Source organism: Pseudonaja textilis, chromosome 5 (genome assembly GCF_049901715.1).
Source record: "Pseudonaja textilis isolate UNSWEBS1 chromosome 5, rPseTex1.2, whole genome shotgun sequence".
Taxonomy (NCBI): domain Eukaryota; kingdom Metazoa; phylum Chordata; class Lepidosauria; order Squamata; family Elapidae; genus Pseudonaja; species Pseudonaja textilis.
The window spans coordinates 26,201,200-26,226,093 of NC_141994.1; the positions used below are offsets into that span (position 1 = coordinate 26,201,200).

Here is a 24,894-nt window from a genome sequence, read left to right on the forward strand (position 1 = left end):
CCATTAACCAGGCACAGGGACCACATATCTATAAAGGCCATTTCTATCTATTTTCTGCAATTTTGCATAGTAAATCTAAAGCATTTCAAAAGGAATATGTACAGTGTAGACTATCCTATGAATCATGCATTAAAAGCCTGCATGAATGGTTAATTGGGACTTTAAAGAGAATTGGATAAATTCATTCAGAATTAATTTTTCATTTCTACTTCTTCGGGCCAAGGTAATTTTCCTTTTTTAAACAGCTGCTCTTGGTGTATTTTAATTACTCTTTAAATAAGAAGGATAACGGCACAGTCTCCTCATCCAATTCAGGAACAGCTTACAAGGGGTATCGCTCTATTATTTAGACTTCTTATCCCTGTCTGTGGAAGAAAATCACCTCCGCGGGTAGTCTTCAACTTACGACAGTTCATTTAATGATTGCAATTACAATGGAAGTGAACAGAGTGACTTATGATCATTTTTCACGCTTACGACCATTTCCGCATGGCCTGCGATCAAAATTCAGATACTTGACAATCATCTCACATTTATGATGCTCATAGTTGTCAGAGTGTTTGCAGCATGACTACCATTATGAGACAATCCAGGAGCAAAACACAGAACACAGAGACTTAGACATTTAATAGTGGTTTATCTACAAGACATATACAGAAATATAAGTGGTAGGCAAACACCTGACAAGCAATCAATCTTCTTAACTCTACATGGAGAACTCTGCAAATGGATACAGGACACAAGGAAAGAGAAAACAGGCCCTCTAATGGCTGCCTTATATAAACACCTCTTAAAAGGGTAAAAATTTCTGTGGACCCATACATAGCCTTAAAAAGCCAATACCAATGCTGATTCATCTTCATTGCATCCGCCTTACATTACATCCGCCTTACATTGCATCAGCCTTACATTGCATCAGCATTACAGCTGCTGGTCAGCTCTTCAGTCCCAATACCTCAACAGTACTGTCCCTGGGTCATGTGATCCTCTTTTTATTACCTTCTGACAAGTAAAGTTAACGGGGAAGGAAGCCAGTTTCGCTTAACAACAGTGTTACTAATCTAACAACTGCAGTGATTCACTTAACAACTTGGATTGTAAAGAAGAGCAAAACTCACTTAACAATTGTTTTGCTTAGCAACAGAAATTTTGAGCTCGATTGTGGTCGTAAATCAAAGACTACCTGTATAGCAGATGTCAACAAATTTGGGGACTAGATCCTTATATTCCTTCATTAATCCACCATCTCAGTATTTATCAAATACATTGAAAATATTTGCTTATGTTTTCATTGTCATCTGTAACAGCTGTCCTCTAAAATAGGATATTATTATTATTATTGCATATTTTAGAAAGGAGCAGAGGCTGAGAGAATAAAAACCATGTCCAGAGAGGTACTGACCTCTTTCTAGCCCAGAGGTTAATAGTCCCTTAAGCCAAGCAGCAATGGTCAAATTGTGAAAGTCAGCCAAGTATTAAAATTGTCCAGGTTGGGAAACACGGCAATAGAAAACATTTGTACTTGTTTTAACACTTGGCTGACTTTCATAGTTTAATCGTTGCCAGATGGCTCCAGAGAATATTGATCGGTGAACAAGGCAGACAGTAGTTAAGAGGAGGCCAGCTGTGATCACGTGAAGCTACCATCTTGACTTTATTTTATTTTTTTTGAAGCCTTCCTCTACAGACACCCCTGACTCTAATTTAGGCAACTTTAGCTAATAGATAGCATAAGAAGGATGCATTCGTGAATTAACCAGTGGGACAACTTGTCTTCAGAAGTTGTGGGTGCTCCATCACTGAAGCTTTTAAGAAGAGGCTCAACATGTCTTTGGAGATTCTCAGTCATTCAAATCATGGTTGTCCCAAATGTGCTTTGTTTTTTTCCTGCAAGAGGCAAGTGGACTTTCTTGGAAGACATTTCACCTTGCATACAACTGGAGACACTTGAACAATAAATAAGAGCTTTATTACAGAGCTTTTGCAAAAGGGAATTCTGTGCTAATGAGTGGAGCCACAGTAGACATGTTTCCTAGGAAGGCTGGGGTGTTGTGGTTAGCCGGCAGCAGGTGCGGACGGTGGAGGAGAGCAAGGAATCAGATGAGAGGCCAGGACCATTAGGGAGTGGACTGCTGCCTTCAGAGATTGTGGGGCTGGCAGCAACAATGAGGAGGTTCCCGAGGAGCCTGTGCCAAGTGCGCGTGTGCGCAGGATTACTCATAGGAAAGAGCAGCCGCAACAGCACGGGCGACTCGGGAGTAAGGCTGCAAGGTAATGGCCCCTCCCTCAAGAGGACAAAAGCTAGGTTTGAAGAAGTGTCTTTGAAGCTCAGTCTTGGGACATCATAGTATTTGCAAACTCTTGTAAACTAGTTCTTATCTCTGGATTTTTGACAGCCTTGACAAACAACTTGGCAAGGCTCTTTCTTGTTGGAGCTAATTAGTTGGAAGCAGCCTTTTATCTGTGAAGAAACAAATTCGTAGATTAAACTTTAAAAGGTGGGGCCTGCTGCCTTTATCTTGTGTATGATCTCTTGGAACCCGGTTGGGTCAGATCATGGGATTTATACACATTTTCAAATATATACAGTCTCTGCCCCTTTCCAGATTCGCAATCTATCCAGCTATGCATCACCCTGTGCAACACCCTACTATTGTAGCATACCATCTGTTTCCCTATCCTGTTTGCCCATTTCCATGCCCAGTAATATCCATCATTAACATGACACTGGACAGAATGACCTGCCAAATATATGACCTTTATACAAAACAATACAGAATATTCTTACATGATATTTCAGTAAATTGTCTTAGGTTAACACAGAGGCTGAAAATGGCATTACCATTGCTTTATATTTTCACAGGTATACTTTTACATATCACAGCTTCTCATCCAAGAAGCTTCTTGGATGAGAAGTGAAGTGTCTTCAAAGAAAAACCAGAAATTCCGTTTGCCTCTTGAAAAAAAAAGCACCCTTGGGACAAAAGACTGGATAGACGCTTGCCTGAAATGGTATAGGATCTCCTTCTTGAGTACGGGGTTAGACTAGAAGACCTCCAAGGTCCCTTCCAGCTCTATTGTGATTGATTGATTGATGTTAGGCACAAAAGACCAGGTCCACAGATGAAGGTTCAATTCAACTGATTTATTGCTACTCATGCCTACAAACAGGAATCTTCTCAACTAAGCATCTGCTAGGAGTTGGATTAGAGTCCATGGAATTCAAGGGAGATTGGACTTAGTTTGCTTGTGGCTATGTAGGGATTCTTGGCTGATCCCTCTTCGCTCTCCACCCCCAGGTTCTCCCAGCAATTAGAAAATGTATCTACCTACTAATATTTTGGGTGAAACATTATTTCAAGCAGCATAAATCTTAGCCTACCTATCCTGCCTAACAGTTCCTCATAGTTATAACTCTTCAATAACAGAATGCTACTACCAAATCAATCATTTCCAGGTAAAAATGTACCCCCCTATTTATTCTCAGTATTTTAAGCTACCCCGCAAATTATGATTCATACCCAAGTGTTCGTTTGTTGTTTGTGAAGATTGTGATGTGGTTATGGGTCAAATTTATCTCCAATTTTGCATTGAGTAGTTAAGAGTAATTCCCTAAACACACAACTGTTCTCCTATAGGGTCCAGGTTCCCTCTTACTCATGTGTTCTTGCTTATATGGCTTGTTATTAGGGATGAGCAATCCATGGTTAATGCTCCACTAAAGCATTTGTAAACTCTTCCGGGTTCTAGCATCAAACGCTCAAAAACCCAACAGTGAAATTTTGAATTTAGACTGATTTTCTTTTATGCATATACATAAGGCACTTCACTCACAGCTTCTACTGCCTTGGGAGACAGGAATATTGAGATACTTATGATTTCTTTAGAACAAAATGTAGACGCCGCCCCCACAGGAGTAAACTTGGAAAGTAAAACAAGAATAAACATCCATCCATCCACTGGAGGGTTCATCGGGATGAGAGTGAGACAAGTTGTGTCTGGAAATTAAATCCACTGCCGAGTGCACATTTTCAAAGAAAAAGCTTGGTGCACTTGAGAACCAAGTTAGTTTTTGGAATTACTTTACACACGAGGGTGGATTAAAGCTGCATGATAGATACAAATCAACCGAGACTGATGAGCAGTCAATTCATCATAATGATACCACTGTTGGTCCTCGCCGGATCATTTTTATGAGCTGGGTTTTTGATCTATTATGTACATATGCAAAAGCATTCCTAATGTTTCTATGGAGAGCATCATAACAAGAATGACCTTTGAACCTGATTAATATTCTAGTAGTCAATCTGCTCTTAGACAATGAAGGGGAATTATGGTGTCTGAGAAAGTAAGAGCTGGGTTTCCCAGATTCAGGACTTGTTCGTTGACTTCTTCTTCAAGTAATGGTGGATTACTTGAACAGAAGTGTTCTCTCTTCCACTACTACAACTTTCTAATAATTTGAATGTCCACTGAAAACTCTTTGACTTGGCTTCAGAATACGTATGTGGCTTATGTAGATCAATTTTGAGAACTAACTGGCATAAATGAAATACAGTTGGGAACACTCTAATGTTGTAAAACACCCAAAAAGTGTGGGAAGAAAGGAAGGAAGGAAAGAAAGAAGGAAGGAAGGAAGGAAGGGGGGGAGGGAGGAAGGGATGGAGAGATGGAGGGAGGGAGATGGAGGGAGAGAGGAAGATTGAATGAGGAAAGAAAGATGGAGGGGAAAGAAGGAAGGAAGAGGGAGGAGGGAGGGAGGGAGGGAGGAAGGAAGGAAGGAAGGAAAATAGTGGGAGGGAGGGAGGAATAAGAAAGATGGAGGGAGGGAGGAAGGAAAATAGAGGGAGGGAGAGAACGAGAAAATGAAGGGAGGGAGGGAAGGAACAAAGGAAGGAAAGAAGATGGAGGGAGGGAAGGAAGATGGAGGGACGAAGGGAGGGAGGGAGGGAAGGAGGGAGGAAAGGAAGGGAGAAAGATGGAGGGAGGGAAGAAAGATGAAGGGAGGATGAAAGGGAAGAAGAAAAGAGGAAGGAGGGATGGAGGGAAAAGGGAAAAGGGAAAAGGAAGGAGTGCAGGAGGGAGGGAGGGAGGGAAGGAAGGAAGAAAAAAAGACCAAGTTCCAAAAGCATAGAAAGAAACCGGAGCCTTGTAAAGAGCCGCTCACACAAAGTGCCCCGACCAGCTATTTTATGCATGCAGTCTCCATCCAGGAGAGTAATCTCTGAAATAAATTGTCCCATCGCAAATTCTCCTGGGACTGACTTAAACGCATCAGCCAGCCTGTCCATCTAATCCTTCCCTCTCGGGGAAACCAGTTAATCTGTCTGAAGGGTGCCAATAACTGTCGGTTCGCTGGAGAGGCTTTGTGATGGAAACGGCCACAATCCACACAATCCTACAAAGCCTTCCCCTAAACAGACTTGTGACTGGTCTCCCAGATTCTTGGGGCCTGCCACACAAACCAAGAGCTCTCAATCGGCCAGTCAATCGATTAAATTTGCCCCCTCCCCCCCACCCCCCCCAAAAAGTTTGGAATGTAAATTGTATCATCTTCCAGAGGACTTTCATTAAATCCACTCTGCAAAATTCATCACCGAATGGCTGCTTTGAAAAAAAGAAGAAGCAGCGTTTGCATTCCCCACCATCGCTCCCCAAAGCATCTATGCCTGAAAAGCTCAAAATTGATATGTACAATAAGGTATAGTTGGGGATCAAAAGACCGCAGAGACTTCGGTGAATAATCAGAGGAAGCAGACCTAACGCCGGCTGAATGCTTGATGAGATTGCCGAGACTCGGGCAAAGAAAACATCAGCCAGGATTGTCAAGCGAATTATCCTCACTTCCCTCCTTTCCTTGTACGCTTGTGGTCCATGAATCGGTGCATCCCAGTTCTTCATGTCATAATCTCGAGCCCGCCATTAATTAAATAACCAGCTCCAATACAAGCTTTGAGGAGAAGCTAAGACGAGAAGGTAAAGAAAGAGTGAAAAAGTTCACCTTGCCGCTTATAACAAGGAAATACACAATCTATAGAGGAGGGGCATCTGGGATATGTCTCTGTGTGTGAGAGAGATAGAGACAGAGACAGAGAAAGAGAGAGAAAGAGAGAGAGAGAGAAAGAGAGAGAGAGAAAGAGAGAGAGAAAAAAGAGAGAAAAAAGAGAGAAAGAGAAAGAAAATGAAAGAAGAGAGAGAGACAGAACGAGAAAGAGAAAGAAAGAGAGAGAGAGAGAGAGAAAGAGAAAGAAAAAGAGAAAGAGAAAGAACGAGAGAGAAAGAAAATGAGAGAAGAGAGAGAGAAAGAAAGAGAAAGAGAGAGAAAGAAAGAGAGAAAAAGAGAGAGAAAGAAAATGAGATAAGGGAGAGACAGATAGAAAGAGAGAGAAAGGAATAAAGAGAGAGAGAGAGAGAGAGAAACGGGGAGAGAGAGACCTGTTGAAAAAAAAACAAGATGGCAGCCAGAACTGCACAATCAAAATGCACACACACTATAGATGCCACTGTTTTCAGAGAAGGTGAGAAACAAATGGTTGCATATAAGCTTTAGAAAGAAGATAAAGAAGATAAAGAAGGATTGAAAAGCTACATACAGAGTATGACAAAGAAATACACCATCTATATGGGGGCATCTGTGATTGTGTGTATGTGTGAGAGAAAGAGAGAGAGAGAGACAGACAGACAGAGAGAGAGAGAGACAGAGACAGAGAGACAGAGACAGACAGAGAGAGAGACACATACACACACACACACACACACACACACACAGAGAGAGAGAGACAGACAGACAGACAGACAGACAGACAGACAGAGACAGAGAGAGGAAGAGAGAGGAATGTTGTTGAAAAAAAAATCAAGATGGCACCCAACAGCGTGATGTCTATGCATCATTGAAATATCTCTGTCTCTGTCTCTGTCTCTGTCTCTCTCTCTCTCTCTCTCTCTCTCTCTGTGTGTGTGTGTGTGTGTGTCTCACACACACACACACAGACAAACACACAAAACAGTGTTTGGGGGGCAGTCACACAAATGCACATGACAAATGCACACACATAACACCATGGATGGTTGTAGAGAAGTGGGGAAACAAATGGACTACATTCACAATCAGCAGAGATTCACTGGTTTTCAAAATGTGCACAAGCCTAACAAATCACCTGCAGTTAAGATGTGTATGGTTTTGTTGTTGTTGTTGTTGTTGTTGTTGTTTTTCTCTCTCTCTCTCTTCTAAACCTTTGAAACCTAGGCTGAAATTATTCTTGGACAAGGAAGACAATAAGCAGTGACTCTATTTTCAGAAAAGAAAAGAAAAAAAGAGAGAGGGAGAGATCCACCCATTCATTCTGCCCTTGATTATATATTTAAAACTCGATGTGGAAGAAAGTATCCTTCATTTCCCTTCGACTGCGAATTGCCAAGTGTGTGACACAATACAACAGTCCCAGGGTTGTTACAAGACACATGGAAGAATGCAGCATTGTCACATCAGGAAGTCATAAAACGAAGGGTAGGAGGAAAAAAAGGATGAGTGTAAAACATTGTCTTGATGTTCAGATTCAGAGCAAGTGACTGAATGCGTTTTACATACATTCGTGAACCGTGTTTAATTCCGAACATTGTCCCGGCCTGCCATTCTTTTATAGTCCATTGTTCAACTGTCAACACAATGTCCCAAGGGATGAACTAGTGGACAATATCCTTTAAAACAGGACAGAGGCTGGATCGACACTCACCCCCCCACACACACACACATATACACATCAATTCCGGGTTTTAACCAGGGAGTGACAAACGTAGACGATTGCGCAGATGCGACATTTCTCAATTTCAGCTTACCCCTCTGGGAAATTAGACACTAATTATATTTGGTATGAGCAACATGGTTTTTAAAGAGCATTCATAGCACTAATAGGGGTTTCGACCAATCCCCAACTCCATCTGATTGAGCAAAAAAACATCCAGTGCATCTTTAATTTATCAGAACCATTGCTCAGGTGTCAAATAAAAACCAGCTGTAAACAGGAAAGGGGAACGCACAAGCTAAAACAATCCGAGCCTTCTTCCTAATGTCAAGAATGATTGAATTCCACTCTGACGGTGTTAATGATTTCATTTATAGAACAAAGTTTGGCCAAGCTGTACGGAAGAATGATTCGCTGACTTCCGTTTTGGATTAAACCATAATTTAGGGTTTGGGTGTAGTGGTAATCTGTCAAGTGTGAAGAATCAGGTTCAGAGGTTAAATTCCAGTTTAACTGATGAATTGTTTATGACTATAGAGGAGAATTTAGTCAACTAGCGGGCAGAATTAAATTGATGTTAGATAAAAATTAACAGAATTCAAGAGAGGTTGGGCTTTGACCATTTGCGAGAACATAATGATTCCAGGTTGATTCCTCTCTTGACTCCACTCTGGTGTTGTGGTTCGCGGGCAGCCAGTACAGACGGCAGTGGAATCGGACAGTGGGGAAGAACGGGGATCAGTCCAGGAGTCTGGAGAGGACTCAGACGAGGGTCCTGTGTCTGATGCAGAAATGGGGCCAGGGCCATCTAGGAGTGGGGTGCTGACTCCAGAGCCTCTGGAGTCTGGCAGCAGCGAGGCAGAGGAACAAGGGGAGCCTGTTCCCAGTGTGCGTGGGCGCAGAGCTGCTAGAAGGCGAGAACAACTGAAACAAAAGGGGTGACTTGAGAGTAAGGCTGGGAGTTGATTGCCCCTCGCATAAGGGATAAAAGTCAGGCCAAGATGACGAACGTTTTGCAGGAAGCAAAGTCGTTTGACAGGTTCTGAGTCATCTTTGAAGCTCTTTTGTACGTCAGTTGGTTTTTCTTCAACTTTGGTTGGTTTCTTTTCTAGTTAATCGGATACTTCTGTTTTGGGCAGCACTTCACAGAACTGAAAGGTAGGTGCTTATCTCAGGGGACTGTTTGAGATTAATTCTGGTTGGAATGGAAACAATTCCCAGCATTGCAATAAAATAGGTTTTGGGTTTTTTAAACAAGTTTGTGAATAATTACAGTTTATGAAGCCTGGGTCAAAACATCCAGGTTTGGCCTGTCCTTTTCCAAATGCTGACAATTACAGTTGTATATGCCATTTCTTCTGCCTGTTAAATATTTCATTTATTTTCCCAAACGTGCTTTTTTCAGGAGGCAACTGGACTTTCTTGTTTTGTTTTCTTTTCTTTTGAAGACATTTCGCTTCTCATCCAAGAAGCTTCTTCAGCTCTGACTGAATGGTGAGGAATGGAAGGATTTACATTCCTTGCAGACAGCTGGTCATTTGCGCCCTTTTAGTGGGTCATTGAGGCCTTTTGGGGTTTAATCTGTGTCCTCAGGGTCACCTGAGTTCCTGTAGTCTGCAATTGTTTTTTCTTCTGGAAATCCATTCTTACTCCCATACCATTCCAAGGATGGTCATCCCAAATTGTATAGCTAAAGATCTGTGGAGATTCTCAGTCATCCAGGTCCATTCCCCATCATTTAGTCTGAGCTGAAGAAGCTTCTTGGATGAGAAGTGAAACATCTTCAAAAGGAAAAAAACAAGAAAGTCCAGTTGCCTCTTGAATAAGCCCCTTGGGACACCCATGGCCTGGAGGACTGAGAATCTCTACAAATGTTTAGCTACACAATTCCGGATGAAGGTCCTTGGAATGGTGTGGGAGTAGGGATGCATTTCCAGAGGGAAAAAAATGCAGACTACGGGAACCATTTGTACCACTGAGGTGACCCTGAGGACACAGATGAACCTCCAGGTGGCCTCAATGACCCTCTAAAAGGATGCAAATGACCAGCTGTCTGCAAGGAGTATAAATCCTTCCATTCCCCACCATCCAGACAGAGCTGAGGAAGCTTCTTGGATGAGAAGTGAAACGTCTTCCAAAGGAAAAACAAGAAAGTCCAGTTGCCTCCTGAAAAAGCACCTTTGGGACAGCCGTGACTTGGATGACTGAGAAACTATATAGAATTTCATTTATTTATTAATCAAATTTACATGGCCATCATATCACCCAAAGAGGACCCTGGGTGATTCACCACATTTATTTATTTATAATAAAGAGACTAATATTTCTTTGCCTTTCAGGAAGGAAAAATAGAGTAATTGTTGCTTACATTTTTCTCCGTTTATGACTTATGTTGACAAATACGGAAATATTGGTTCTAAACGCTCCACCGGATCAGATCAATCTTCTAGTCACTGTTCCAAAAATTCCAGAAATGGCTTCTTTATGCTGATTAAATGCCTCCCCAGTCAGCACATGATGTATAAATCTGACATTTTCCACGATCCACCTTCTTTCCTATTTAAACTGTGTCTAGAAGAGCACGTTAATCCAGCTCATTTGTCCATATGGTAAAATTATATTGAATATTCATGTGGCAAAGTTTCCCCCACTAACTTATTAGTTTGGCATTACGGGCTTAATGAAGGTATATGTCAACCCGAAAAGTCAGGATTAAATTAAAATATTTCAAGGGAGGTTTTGCCTTTGAATCATCTCACTTTCTTCCCCTCCCTTCAGAATATAAATTAACTCTTCAGAAATTATCAATTCCTCTTAAGAACCCGTTGAAAGCCTAAAATATCAGCAAATTCCACTCTAATCCAGCAATTGCAATGCACCTTTAAATTAATAAATTCAGAATCACAGAATAATCCTCTGGATCTGATGTTCTACCAGAGAAATTGGACTCAAGCTTTGTTCCACTTACTGCTTTTGACATTAATGTTTCTGCCTGGATAACATTTAGAGAAACAGAAAGAGTATTTTTTTAAATAAATACACTAGTTAGGGTCTTCAATTCACTGTAAGATTGTGTTCTGACCCAAACCTTGTTCCAAGGAAACAAGCACGAAATGGAGGTAACAGCAAAACCTTTTAATAATTCTTTACGAATCCCGTTCCTTCCCAGTTAAAAGGCTGTTTCAAACTCATTGTCTCTGATAAGGATGAGCCTTGCCAAGGCTGTACAAGGCTGCCAAGAACACTAGATAAAGTTGCCAAGAAACATTTCAAACACAAAGAGTCTCCAAACACAAACCAAGATAATCCGAATGTCCACAAGGCTTGAGTGCGAAAACTTCTTTGTTTCCTGCAAAGAACTCTAGTTTCTCAGCTGGCTTTTATTTCTTGAGGGAGGGGCAGCCTTACTCCCGAGTTGCCTGTGCTGCTGCAGCTGCTCTTTCCTTCGAGCAGCCCTGAGTGTACGCGCACTTGGCACAAGCTCCTCGGGGGCCTCTTCCTCACTGCTGCCAGCTTCCACAATCTCCAAAGGCAGCACTCCACTCCCTGATGGTCCTGGCCCCATCCCTGCATCACATGCAGGCCCCTCACCTGAGTCCTTGCTCTCCAAGACCTCAGCCGGCAAACCACAACAGGTTACAACAGAGCATGAAGATGGCTGAATTAAAAGACATTTTTATTCAAATCAAATTTTGTTAAATCTGAAAGAGCATTAACGATGATATGAATCTCTCCATACTTACAGCCGTCGTAAATATCGGTCGGTATATGGACAGCAGCATGTTGGTATGATGTTTGTCGACCGAACAGAGGATCTTCTTCAAACACAGGTTTGATTCTCTGGCTACCAGTTTCGTTCTCGCTTCTTCCAGACTTTTCCAAATGAGGGGGGGAAAATGAAGTAAAATATTAAAATAGAATACAACACGTGTAAAAGTAACTTAAGAGCCACAAATTGGGGATGGGCACAATTCAGCCACGCTTCCTCCTTGACTTTACTTATCAGAATGTTGCAAAAGAGGACCACGTGAATCCAGGAACACTGAAACCATCGTAATATGAACCAGTTTCCAAGTGGGTGAATTTTTACCAGGTGACCAAGGAGTTGCTCAATGGCCGTAAGTGTGAAAAACAGTCATAAGTCACATTTTTCAGTGCCATTTTGACTTTGAGTGGTCACTAAACTGATGTTGGTAACTCGAGGCCTACCTGTATTCAAACATAGACGCACCTTTAAAAAAAAACACTGGAAAAAAATCTTTTCAAAACTTTTATTATTTTAATTTATGAAATTTGTACCGCAGCATATTCGCATATTGCAACTCAAGGTGGCTTACAAGAATTGCAAATTGAAAAAACAGATGATGATAACTAAACATAAATTAAATTTAATCGAACAAGAAGGAATGGTCTCAAAGTTAAATACAGCCAGACAGATATTTTTTGAACAGGCCAAATCTCCTTATTAGGGAGGATTGCCACTATAAAAATGAATATTCTGCCCAAATTTATTTATTTATTCCAAACAATACCAATAAAATACATAAAAATTACTTCATGGAACTTAACAAGATAATTACCAAATTTATCTGGCAAGGGAAAAAACCGAGGATAAACCTAAAGGCAATGCAAGATATGAAGAGCAGGGGAGGTATGGCACTCCCAAATTGGGAATTATACTATAGTGTAGCCTCCTTACTCTGGTTGAAAGAGTGGGTAAATCTGTCAAATAAAAGGATCTTATTTTTAGAAGGCCATGATTTACAGAGGGGAGGCATGCATTTTTATGGGACATTGGGAAAATTAAGCAGAAGTATTTCCACAGACATATAATTAGAGATTCCTTATTGGCTAAGTGGAACAAAAAAACCCAAAACACATTATTTAAAAATCCCAATTTGGATCTCAACGATGGAGGCGATGATGCAACCAAATAATCTAGATCTTAATAACATGATAAAATAGAAAGACCTTCTTGATGCGCAAGGAACTTTAAAATCATGGCAAGATCTCCAAGAACAGGGGCTACAAGTAGACTGGTGGGCTTACTTGCAAATTCAAAATAGATATAGCCAGGACAAGAAAATTTTTGAAATTTATACTAAGGCACAACAAATAGATAAAATTTTATTAGGTCCAGATTAAAAAAATATAACTAAATTTTATAATTATTTACTAGAGACGGAATTAGAAGAAGAAGTAGTCAAAGGCAACATGATAGCTTGGAGCAGAAACATAATAATGTAGCATTACATTATTAGAATGGGAAAAGGTTTGGGCAAGGAATAATAAAATTACAAGATCAGCAGCATATAAAGAAAATGCCTATAAAATGTTTTATAGATGGCATCTCTCACCCTTGAGAATAGCTAAAATGTCTCCTAACATGAATTTGAATTGCTGGAAATGTAAAAAGAAACAGAAAATTTTTCATATGTGGTGGTCCTGCACTGAAGCCCAAAGATACTGACATAGAATAAAAAAAATGGTTAGAGGAAATAATGGTGGAGCAAATTGAGTTAAAACCAGAATTCTTCCTATTGGGGATATTTAATAGACAAATTCCTAAAAATGTCAAATATATAATACTGCATATTCTTACTGCAGCCAGAATAACCTTTGCGCAGTGTTGGAAACAAGCAGATATTCCAACAGAGGAGATGGTTATACAGAAGATAACAGCCTGTGCAGAGATGGACAAGTTAACCTTAGCACTTAAGGAAAAAGAAACATCAGAATATTATAGAAGCTGGGAATGCTGGTACGACTGGATAGAACAAAAATAGAAAATATATTAGTAAATAACGTAAAATGTAAATCATAATTATATATTCGCAATAAGATGTATTCGTAAATGTATCACCAATATTGATAACAAACAAGGAACCATAGACTGTCGATAGTAGAATTGTTAGTTTTTTAATCATTTTCTTTTTTTCTATTTCCTTTCTTTCTTCTTCTGTGTGTTGTGTTTGTTTGATATTTTGGTTTTGTAATCAATAAAATTTGTTTTTTTTAAAAAAATAAAACTCATACATAAAGTAAAAGAACAAATAAAAGAGAATTAGCACCTTATATTCAGGGGTGGGCTTTAAAATTTTTAGCAACGGGTTCTCTGCCCAGTTGCTGGGTGGTTGTGGCCATGGTGGGTGGGGCCTAGTCAGCCTCCTGCACCACAGCGGGGGGTGGGGCTTTTTTGCCCTCCTTGGGCTCCGGAGGCTTTCGTTGAGCCTCCAGGTGGGCAAAACAGCCTCCCTAGGCTCTGGACGCTCTCTAGAAACTGGAAATGGGGCTATTTTCAGCCTTCTCGAACTTCTGGGAGGCCCGTTTTTAACCCTCCCCGAGCCTCTGTGTACGCCCTGTACTTACCTGCATCCAAAATGAGCATGTGGGACTCCTTGGAGGGGAGGGGTACGGTGGGCGCGACCAGTCAGGAGTGGGATTTGGGGGTTCTCTGAACTGCACAGAATCTTAGCTTAGTAGCTCCCCCAAACCCCTATGAACCCCCAGCAGCCCACCTCCTGCTTATATTATATAAAACATTCATAAATAAGAGAGAATTAGCACCTCATAAATAAAGAGAATTAGCACCTTATATTATATAAAACAGTCATAAACGTGCATCCTCAATGGCATCTTAAAATCAGTCTAAATCACCCGTATTATTCTTCTATACCCTCATCTATTTTTCTATTGTTTAAGACCACCAGCCTGGCTGGCAAAAGCAGCTATTCTGTTGTGAAGCCACGTAATCCAGCATGGCCCTGAATACAATTAAAAAAACTCAACTCCAACCCATTTTTCTCCTGAGGTGGGAGATGAACTGTGATCTATACCATCACAGAAAAATCCCAATGTAGTCAAAGCCTGAAGATTATTTTTCTATCTATTAAAACCTGGCCTTTGTTTATTGAATTTTTTTCCTCTGACCATCCACTGACACTCCCCAAAATCTTGCTCGTGTGACTTTGAAATAAACATGACTAATTAGTCCCAAAGTGAGATGCAGAAAGCTGTTAATTGTTGAACCAAATCAGGAGTACCTTTTGACTGGGAAAAACAAAATAAAAGGTTGATTTCTCCTTTTGAGAAGTGAAATACAGAAAACCACCAATTCTCTGAAAAACTCTGGCATAAACAAAGCTGTTAGAACTAACTTGGATACCAACATTTTATTATTTATTCAATAATTAATCTACGTCCTGCCTTTATTGTTTTTATAAATGACTCTAAATGGTGAACGTATCTAATACTACTTCCTCCACTTATTTTCCTCACAACAACAATCCTGTGAGATAGGTTGGGCTGAGGGAGGGGGGAATCGGCCCAAGATCACCCAGCCAGCTTTCATGGCTAAGGAGGGACTAGAACTCACAGTCTCCCTGTGATTAGCTAAAAATCATCCAGCAGGCTTTCATATCTATGGAAGGACTAGAACTCTCCATTACCATTAACCAAAAGTCACCCAGCCAGTTTTAATGCCTAAGACAGGACTAGAACTCACAGTTTCCTTGCAATTAACTGAAAATCACCCAGCAGGCTTTCACACCTAAGGCAACACTAGAACTCATAATCTCCTAGTTTCTAGCCTAGTGCCTTCATACCTGGACCATACTTGGCTTTTCGTGGTTTCCAAGGTGATCCAACAACTTCTTGTTCTCTCTCTTTCTGAAACTTTTGGCCTCTTGTCCTGCAAGTGCCTTTTCAGGATCTGTTAATCATCTTAATTATAAGTATTATTTGTCCTCTTTTCATTCCCCCTTTTCTTCCTTCTGGTCAACTGAGATTGTGACTACAGAAAGTAGAAGTTGGGTTGGTAAGAGGAACAAAAATATGAAACTGATCCAAGGACCTACAGGAAGGTAGAGGGATCATGCAGAGGTGGTCTTCAGCCGGTTCTGACCAGTTCTGGAGAACCGGTAGCAGAAATTTTGAGTAGCTTGGAGAACCGGCAATATACCACCTCTGACTGGAGATTTTACAGATCCTTCCCCTGCCACACCCACTAAGCCACGGCCACAGAATTGGTAATAAAAAAAATTGAATCCCACCATTGATCATGTTTTTGAGTGGGATGTGGACATGAGTACAGTGATGGGCTGCCACTGGTGTGGACCAGTTCTTGTGAACTGGTAGTTCCAACCATAAGCAGGCCCCGCCCTATCCTGTCCTATATTTCCTTCTTTCTGGCTCAGCTGAGTTGCACGGCTCAGCTGAGTTGCACAGCACAGCTGATTTCCACATCTCAGCTGTTCTACTGACTGGAGCTGCCCTAGAAGTGAGCAGCTGAACTGGTTGTTAAACCGGTTGCAGCTCACTCACCACTGCATGAGTGGGTTGAATATGCTATGGAATAGTGCCCCGACACCACAAATATTAAGACAGCAGGAGAAAAATATCACATCCTCAGGAATATAAGGTGCAATAAAAGCAGGAAGGGGAAAGATTTCTATGCCGACAAAAAGCTAAGGCAGAACCTTCAGCCTGGCATAAAAGCAATTCTCCAGTTTTGGGTCTTCAAGAATAAAACTTTGCATCACTCACTGAAATGTTTGAAAAGTCAAAAATACACTGAACCAAACTCTAGCATGAAATGCATGTTGCAATGCACATTCTTTTTTAAAATCCCTATTTTTTAAAAAAAAAATGTGTTTGATGTGTAAAATGCAAGTCTATCACTCTGCATGAAAGCAAGGAACTGAAAAGTTAGATTGTAAGCAAGGCATCTGGAATAAGTACAAGTTTTTGCTGAATAATAGCAATAAATCAAGATTAATGCGTTGGCTACAGATTCAACCAATGTCTAGTCTGCAGCTTTATTAACACAAAAAAGCCACTTAGATGCAACAGCCACCTGGCAAGCATGTCTTCTCTAAAGCAAAGAGAAAGAAGAAAAAAGTCACAGGCCTCAAAAGAAAATATTATTTATTAAGCATACTGTTGTCCCAAAAGCAGGTCTCTGGATGGTTTATAATAAGAATTCATTCTATTGCGTGAAACTTACTGCTGCGGTGACATGCACGACCACTTATGCCAAAAAAGAAATAAAAATAAAGATGTCACACTAATTATAGAAGACAGGACACTAAAGCTACACATGAAATCTAAATTAACCAGAAAATTTGGCCATAGTATAGAAAACAAAGTGGGCCTAAACTAATTACAGTCCGCTAAGAAAAAAGAGTTTGCTGCAAATGTCTTACTCCAAAGACTTAATTCTATGCAGAACCCCAGACAGACAACACCAAAATCATGTAAAGATAGAAATCAAATTAATTTTAGTATGGTCTTTAGTCAGCAAACCAAAGATTAAAAGAAGATAAAGGAAATAAAAACAGACAAACATAAATAAAGCATATAGAGCTATCCATCTTAAACACTACTATGTTCTCTGTGGAAGTCTTGATACTGAATCACAAAACTTGACAATGTTGTCTGCATTGTATTAAAAGACAATTATTAGCAAACAAACAAAAAAACAACAGAAATACTGCCTGATTATCTGGGGACAGCTGCCAGAAGGAGAATATTCTTTCAATCAAAATAGTACTACTGGCAAAAAAGCTTGCACAATTGAACTGAAACTAAGGAAACAAATAAAACAAATTAGATCAACAAGACAGTCTAGTCTATACAATATTCTATGCAATTACATCGTAAAGATCGAATGAACCAAGATATAACCTCCTGGTTCAAGCAAAGGAGTTTTGCTAAAACTAAATCCTCCTTTAAGCCATGGAGACATGAGAAGAAGCAAAAAACGAGGACTAAAGAGTCAAGGAACTACCCAAATCAGCAAGTAGAGTCCTAACTATGAGAGAAACAAACCAGAATACAAGCCACCCTTTTTCTAAGCTGGTTTGTAGAGAGAAAAGGACTGACCTTAATGGACATGATTATGGATCTAGATCAAAGATAAGTTTAGACATAGGTACGTTTTAGAAGTAACTCATCTACTTCTCTAGAGTATGAGGAGGAAGAGATACAGCCTAGACTTGAAAGATTCTGTTATTATAAAAAGGTAAAGGTTCCCCTGGCATATCTGTGCTAATCATTTCTGGCTCTAGTGGGCAGTGCTCATCTCCGTTACAAAGCCGAAGAGCCAGCGTTGTCTGAATACGTCTCCATGGTCATGTGGCTGGCATGACTAAATACCTTCAAAAGCGCACGGAATGCTGTTCCCTTACCACCAAAGTGGTCCCTATTTTTCTACTTGCATTTTTTTTACATGCTTTCGAACTGCTAGGTTGGCAGAAGCTGGGACAAGTAACAGGAGCTCACTCGGTTACTTGGCACTTGAGATTCGAACCAGTGAATTGCTGACCTTTCTGATCGACAAGCTCAGAGTCTTAGCCACTGAGCCACTACATCCCTCTTCTGTTATTATAGCCAGTCTCAATTAGTTTAGCCTTCTTGTAGAGTTGAAGCCCATCCTTAGTCACAAAAGCTACCTGCGTAATTTTGGACCATTCTTCTCTCTCAACCCAACCTATCTCACAGGTGTGCAATCGTGGAGAAAGGCAAGAACTGGGCCACCTTGGACACTGGAAGGAAAGGCAAGGTATAAATCTAATGAGCAAATAAAAGTAAGTTTGGGTCAAGTATTTAGTCCTCAACTTTCAGGAAAGCATTCTCAGTGAAACATGGCAGCTGATGCATTCTTCGAATAAACAAAACCTTTTAATTTTCTAAATATTGCAACCGTACTATTAATATCCTCATATCATTAACAGCGATAGTGACCTATGCTATTCATATCTTTGCATAAAGGTCTGAGTGAGCAGAACTTTCTAATTTTATCCAGTGTTACTGCTTGGTTTGGTCATATACCTTCTGGAAATATATAATTGTTAGCAATAACAAATGAGTTATGTCCAAGGACATTTTCTGCAACTCTTCCCTTTTTCCACAGTCTGGCCTGATTATGATTCTCCAGGAAGTTAGTTTGGAGTTCCAGCAGAAAAGTTCTAATGCCAAGCTGGTGGAAGGGAGGAAAACTTAAGGCAAACTTTACAGAATTACAGAGTTGGAAGGGACTTTGGAGGTCTTCTAGTCCAGCCCTTCTAGTCCAGCCCCAGGAGACCCTATACCATTCTAAACAAATGATTGTCCAGTCTCTTCTTTAAAACCTCCAGTATTATTGGAGCACCCACAACTTCTGGAAGCATTGATTTACTGATTAATTGTTAATTAATTGCATATGTCTTTAAATCAGAGATAATCAGAAAGGGATTATAGCCATGATGGCAAACCTATGGCACATGTGGAGTAACTATGACTCTTGTTATAGTTACTCCATTTGTGCAGGCACACGAGCCCCAGCCAAATTTACCTGCACTGCACATGTGCGCACCTCCCAGTTGATTTTTGGCCCATTTGAGGCCTTTTTCAGCCTCCCAGAGGCTCAAGGAAAGCCTCTGCAGCCTTTGGAGGCTGAAAAACAGGCCTGTTTCATCACTTCCAGTACTTTCAGTACTTTCGGTTTTGAAACTTCCGGTGTTTGGAGGCTGAAAAATGAGCTCAAAATGGGCTGCAGAGGCTTCCCTTGAGCCTCTGGGAGACTGAAAAAGGCCTCAAACAGGCCAAAAATCAGCTGGGAGGTCCACGCATGCACAGTGTAGGTAAAGGGGTGGCAGAGAGGGTGTTGCGCATGCATGCGTCAGGGCACATTGCATTGTGGGTGCCAGCACTCGTGCACGCTTTCAGCACACCACAACAAAAAGGTTCGCCATCACTGGACTATAGTATAAAAATTACTTCAACAGGGTAACCCAAAACAAGTAGATTTACTTCAAGTTCCCTTGAAATTTGTATACTTTGCAAGCATCAAAAGATGTTAAGGATCACTTCATCTGGGGTAGGTAAGCACTGAACAAATTAAGTTGGACTAAACTGGTCTGAAAATTTGGAAGATTAACCCTCTGGTTCCAGGGACTGATTCAGATTGGATCCTGAAATTAAGTTGTGGCAAAGGATGTTACTGATGGGCTTCTGAACAACATGTTTGTTAACCATGTCTTCAACCTATTTTCCAAAACACCAGAAGACAAGAAACAATGGATGGAAACTAATCAAGGAGAGAAGCAACCAGTAAGGACAATTAATCAAAAGAATGGCTTGCCTTCAGAAGTTGTGGGTGCTCCATCACTGGAGGTTTTCAAGAAGAGATTGGACAGCCATTGGTCTGGAAAGGTATAACGTGTGATAATGGTGAATATCTGTAGCTCGGGAGTAAGATGAGTGTGGAGGTTTGTTCTCCAAGCTTGTGGGCTGGTTTCAACAGAATCACAAAAACCAGTGAAGTCCCTTTAGTTCCTTCAACTTGGCTTCAAAGGTCCAATTATCATTGACTGGATAAAAAAACTCCCCCACAAACAGTTGCAAAAAAGGCAGAACTTCCGTTCAAACTCAAAATAAATAGAAATTATAAATAGAAAAAAAAATACAAACCACACTGAAGCAATTAATGAGACAAGGCAGGATAAGGGCTTGAAGACGTCCACAGATATTGAAATACACACACTGGGAAGGATGCCAGAACTCAGATAAGAACTGAAATATTAGAATTATTTCACACTTTGCTTCCAGCACTGGGCCATATGCAGTTTGTCCTTTTAAACAGTCCTCACAACTGCAGCCCATGAAGGGGACCAGAGCCCATTCCTCCCCGTAGACCACACCATTCACGTTTCTCACTTATCCGCTCCTCCCTGCATGCCCTAGGATGAAGAGGGGATGGGCCTGGGTCTTCCTCTGAATGCCCAGCTGGCCTGTGCCCTTTCCCAGTTTCCTCCACAACCTCAGAGCCACACTCCCACTCCCTGTTGGCTGTCCCATCTCTCCCATGGAGTCAGACTCCACCAGGGGCATAAGCAGAAGACCACCAAAACTGACCTCCCCTAAATTCTGCTGAAAACATTACCTAGCCTGGTAATGAAATGTTCAGAAATCAGCCCACATATTATAGGGCAAGGGTCTTCAAACTTGGCAAGCTTAAGACTTGTGGACTTCAACTCCAGTGGTGGGATTCAATTTTTTTTTACTACCAGCTCTGTGACATGGCTTGGTGGACATGGCAGGAGAAGGATACTGCAAAATCCCCATTCCCTCCCCACCCCACTAACCTGCTTTCCAGCTCCGTTCTCCTGTGCAGGGCAACCAAAGAAGACCCAGCTGATCAGCTGGGACTCAATGGGAAGCAGAGAATAGATGGGGATGGGGCCAGTCAGAGGTGGTACTTGCCAATTCTCCAAACTACTCAAAATTTCCACTACCAGTACTCCAGAACTGGTCGCAACAGGCTGAATACCACTTCTGTTCAACTCCCAGAGTTCCTGAGCTAACCTGACTGGAGGAGGAATTCTGGGAGTTGAAGTCCACAAGTCTTAAAGCTGTCAAGTTTGAAGACTCCTGCTATAGGGTCTCGAGTAGGGGGGGGTTGGACTAGAAGACCTCCAAGGTCCCTTCCAATTCTGTTATTCTATGTCCAGGGTGTCAAACTGGTGTCCCGCAAGCCGGATGCATCCTGCGCTGGCCACGCCTATCCCCATTTTAGTGAAGGGGGGAAAGTTGCGATATGTCACGTGATGACAATGTGTCATCATGAGTTTGACCACCACCCCCCGTCCTATGTTATAACCCATTTTTTTACAAGTCAATAAAGGTCTAGCAATGCGGTTTAAGGAACAGATTAAAAAGAGATGTCCCACTTAGCTTGTATCAAGCAATTGACTCTGATACCAGCAGTAGCATCTTTCTACAATAGACTCCTTTTGAAGGGAATTCTCTTCTCTGACAAATTGCTTGTGTCAGTTCAGCCTTAATGAATAGGAGTAAACTGAAGGTCTTAGGAAGTCTCCACCAGCCCCAGCTCTGTGTGTGTGTGGTTAAATGAAATGTCGAACAAAAAGGAAACAAGACACATCCGTCTTTAAGTTAACTAGCAACCTGCGGCTACACTTCAAATTTTGAAGGAGGAGACTCATGCATTCTCCCCAAAAGCACAGAGAGAAATAAGAGGAATGTGTGTTTCATCAAGAGGAAAAATAATGCATCCATCTTAGTAAATGTTTACTAAAAGTTAAGGCTTAGGGTGCACTGGAGAATGTATGAATTATCTCAACTTTGGAAATTACACCTTTTCGTGTATGCCTTAACCATGGATTATTTGTTAATGGGAGAGGGTTTTTTTAATTAAAAAGAAGCAGCATATTTTTGCTAAAAGGTTTTTTTTTTTTATCCTGCAGTAAAAATGCAAATAGAAATAATATCTTGCTCTGAATGATTCCAGGTGGCAACAGCAGATAAGAAGCAACAGATACTGTCGCAAGTACAGATAACTGTCATAAGTACAGACCAGTTTCCAAGCATCTGAATTTTAATCACATGACTGTAGGGATGCCACAACGGTCGTGAGGGCAGAACAAATGGTCAGAAACCACTTTTTTTCCACTGCCATTGTAACTTTGAATGGACACTAAATGAATAGTTGGAAGTCAAAACTACCTGTAGCAATAGCACTTCAACTTATATATTGCTTTACAGTGCTTCACAGCCCTCTCTAAGAGGTTTACAGAGTCAGCCTCTTGCCCCCAACAGTTTGTGTCCTTATTTTACCCACCTCAGAAGGATGGAAGGTTGAGTACATCTTGAGCCAGTTAGGATCAAACTTCTGGCAGTGGGCAGAGTTTGACTGCAATACTGCATCCTAACCACTGCACTTCCACTAAGGAAGGAAGGAAGGAAGGAAGGAAGGAAGGAAGGAAGGAAGGAAGGAAGGAAGGAAGGAAAGAAGGAAGGATTGAGGAAGGGATTGAGGAAGGGATTGATGGAGGAAGGAAGGAAGGAAGGAATAGCAATAGCACTTAGATTTATATACCACTTCACAGTGCTTTACAGGCCTCTCTAAGCAGTTTACAGAGTCAGCCTATTGCCCCCAACAATCTGGGTCCTCATTTTACTGACCTTGGAAGGACAGAAAGCTGAGTAAATCTTGAGCCTGGTGAGATTCAAACTGCCAAATTGGAGTCAGCCGGCAGTCAGCAGAAGTAGCCTGCAATACTGCATTCTAACTACTGCACCACCATGGCTCATGGTGTAGACACCAGAAATCAAGTTGTTTTTTTTTCCAATTATAGCTGGTACCAACCCTTAGTCAACCTTGGGTGAATTAAAAAAAAAACTATGTAGGGTTAGGACTCTCTGGTAAACTGGATGGAAGCTTTAAAAGTCATTCCAGAAACCAGCAAGATAATTGTGCTTGCTGCTTAGAAAACTACACAGATATAGCCATGTGATTACCAGACTTTAGTTCAGTTTGAGGGAAATTTGATCTCTCCCCCCCCCCTCCTCTCTATATATATATACACATGTAAGTACCCGTGAAATACTTACATATATACATGTAAGTACCCGTGAAAACTTAAGAATGAATGAATATATATATATATATATATATATATATATATATATATATATATATATATATATATATTCTTAAGTTTTCACGGGTATTACATGCATGGCATTCAGCTTTGTTCGTGTATTTTCCCACATCATTGTAGTTGTGCTTTTAAAGTTGTAGCAACGTTTTGGCAGAATCTCATCTGCCATCATCAGGCTTCTGTACTTAAGAAGCATACATAAGATACAGAAGCCTGATGAGAGATGAGATTCTGCTGAAACATCGCTACAACTTTAAAAGCACAACTACAATGATGTGGGAAAATACCCGATCAAAGTTGAATGCCATACATGTAAGTACCCGTGAAAACTTAAGCGCGCGCGCGCACACACACACACACACACACACACACACATATATTGTTGTCATTAGATGGCTCCATTGGCTATTGAGTTAGGTCAGAAGTAGATGGAATTGAAGAGAGGATGTTGAAATTTTAGAGACAGGTTTGCTCCTGTAAATTAGGAAGCTCTTAGCCTTCCATTCCTCTGTTAATTAATTCATTTATTTTGGTATTGTAAGCCATAATTTCAGATCCTCACATCTGGAAGCCACCTTAATGCTGAAACCCTGACTGGGGTTGATCTTCATAGCTTGTTTCAAAAAAATGAAGAGAAGAGAAGAGAAGAGAAGAGAAGAGAAGAGAAGAGAAGAGAAGAGAAGAGAAGAGAAGAGAAGAGAAGAGAAGAGAAGAGGAGAGGAGAGGAGAGAAGGAAGGAGAGGGAAGGGAAGGGAAGGGAAGGGAAGGAAAGGAAGGAAGGAAGGGAGGGAGGAAGGAAGGAAGGAAGGAAGGAAGGAAGGAAGGAAGGAAGGAAGGAAGGAAGGAAGGAAGGAAGGAAGGAAGGAATGAATATTGGAAAATTTCAAGGAGAGAAACAAACCTGATTTGGGGGAGTGGGGAATCTCCTTCACATTTTCAAGTAATTTCAGGTCATTTTTGGAACACCAGGATAAGGATATGTAAATGGAAGCTCAATCATCTAGGCCAATGGTATCTTTAAAAAGGTTAATTCTGCACAACTAGACCAAAGTTTATTCATTAGAGATGTTTCATTACTCATCCAAGTAACTTCATCGTCCAAAATAAAATTAAAAAATAGTTAGGTGTAATGAACAATTTGACCGTTTTAGAAACCAGGATAATGAAAACAGAGAACACTTGAAGCATGGAGAACATGCCGAGATGATACTTGTTTGTTTGTTTAGCGCATGCCAATTTGCCATGATCATTATTCTCAGTTTTTCAATGGTGAGAGTTTCAACATTGCATTGTTGCCTACAGCTAAGAACCTTGTACTCTTTGATGTCATGACAGAGGGACATTATGGAGCCATAGAAGGGAAATGTTGAAGTTGATTAGGAAATAAAGAGAACGTGAGAAAGAAGCTCATTATCTCTTGGAAAGTCAAAAGTGGGAATGGATATACGAGGAGGATAAAAAGAAAGAACAGAATCAAACCAGCATCCTATTAAGAGTGGTTACATGGGATACGAAGAAGCTTAGAAGACAGGGTCAAATGAAGAGAAAAGTAAAAACAGTGAAGATAAAACGATCTGGATGACTGACAATCTCGATAGATGCTGAAGATAAAAGGGCAGAATTAAGAGGATTTTGAGGAAAAATGGAACCTTGACTCAAGGAGTTGAGTCTACCAACAGAGGGAGGGAGAGATTGAGAGAGAACAAGAG

General features: G+C 40.9%; 1 protein-coding gene across 6 annotated transcripts in view; it reads right to left on the minus strand.

Moving 5' to 3' along the window:
* The window catches only part of CACNA2D1 (calcium voltage-gated channel auxiliary subunit alpha2delta 1), a 311,501-nt gene that overhangs the window by 106,933 nt on the left and 179,674 nt on the right, over positions 1-24,894 (minus strand). For all 6 annotated transcript variants that reach the window (XM_087934376.1, XM_087934375.1, XM_087934373.1 and 3 more), the window contains exon 6: positions 11,486-11,615. In XM_087934376.1, the coding sequence (XP_087790502.1) occupies positions 11,486-11,615 (130 nt within the window). The remainder of the gene's footprint in view (positions 1-11,485; positions 11,616-24,894) is intronic.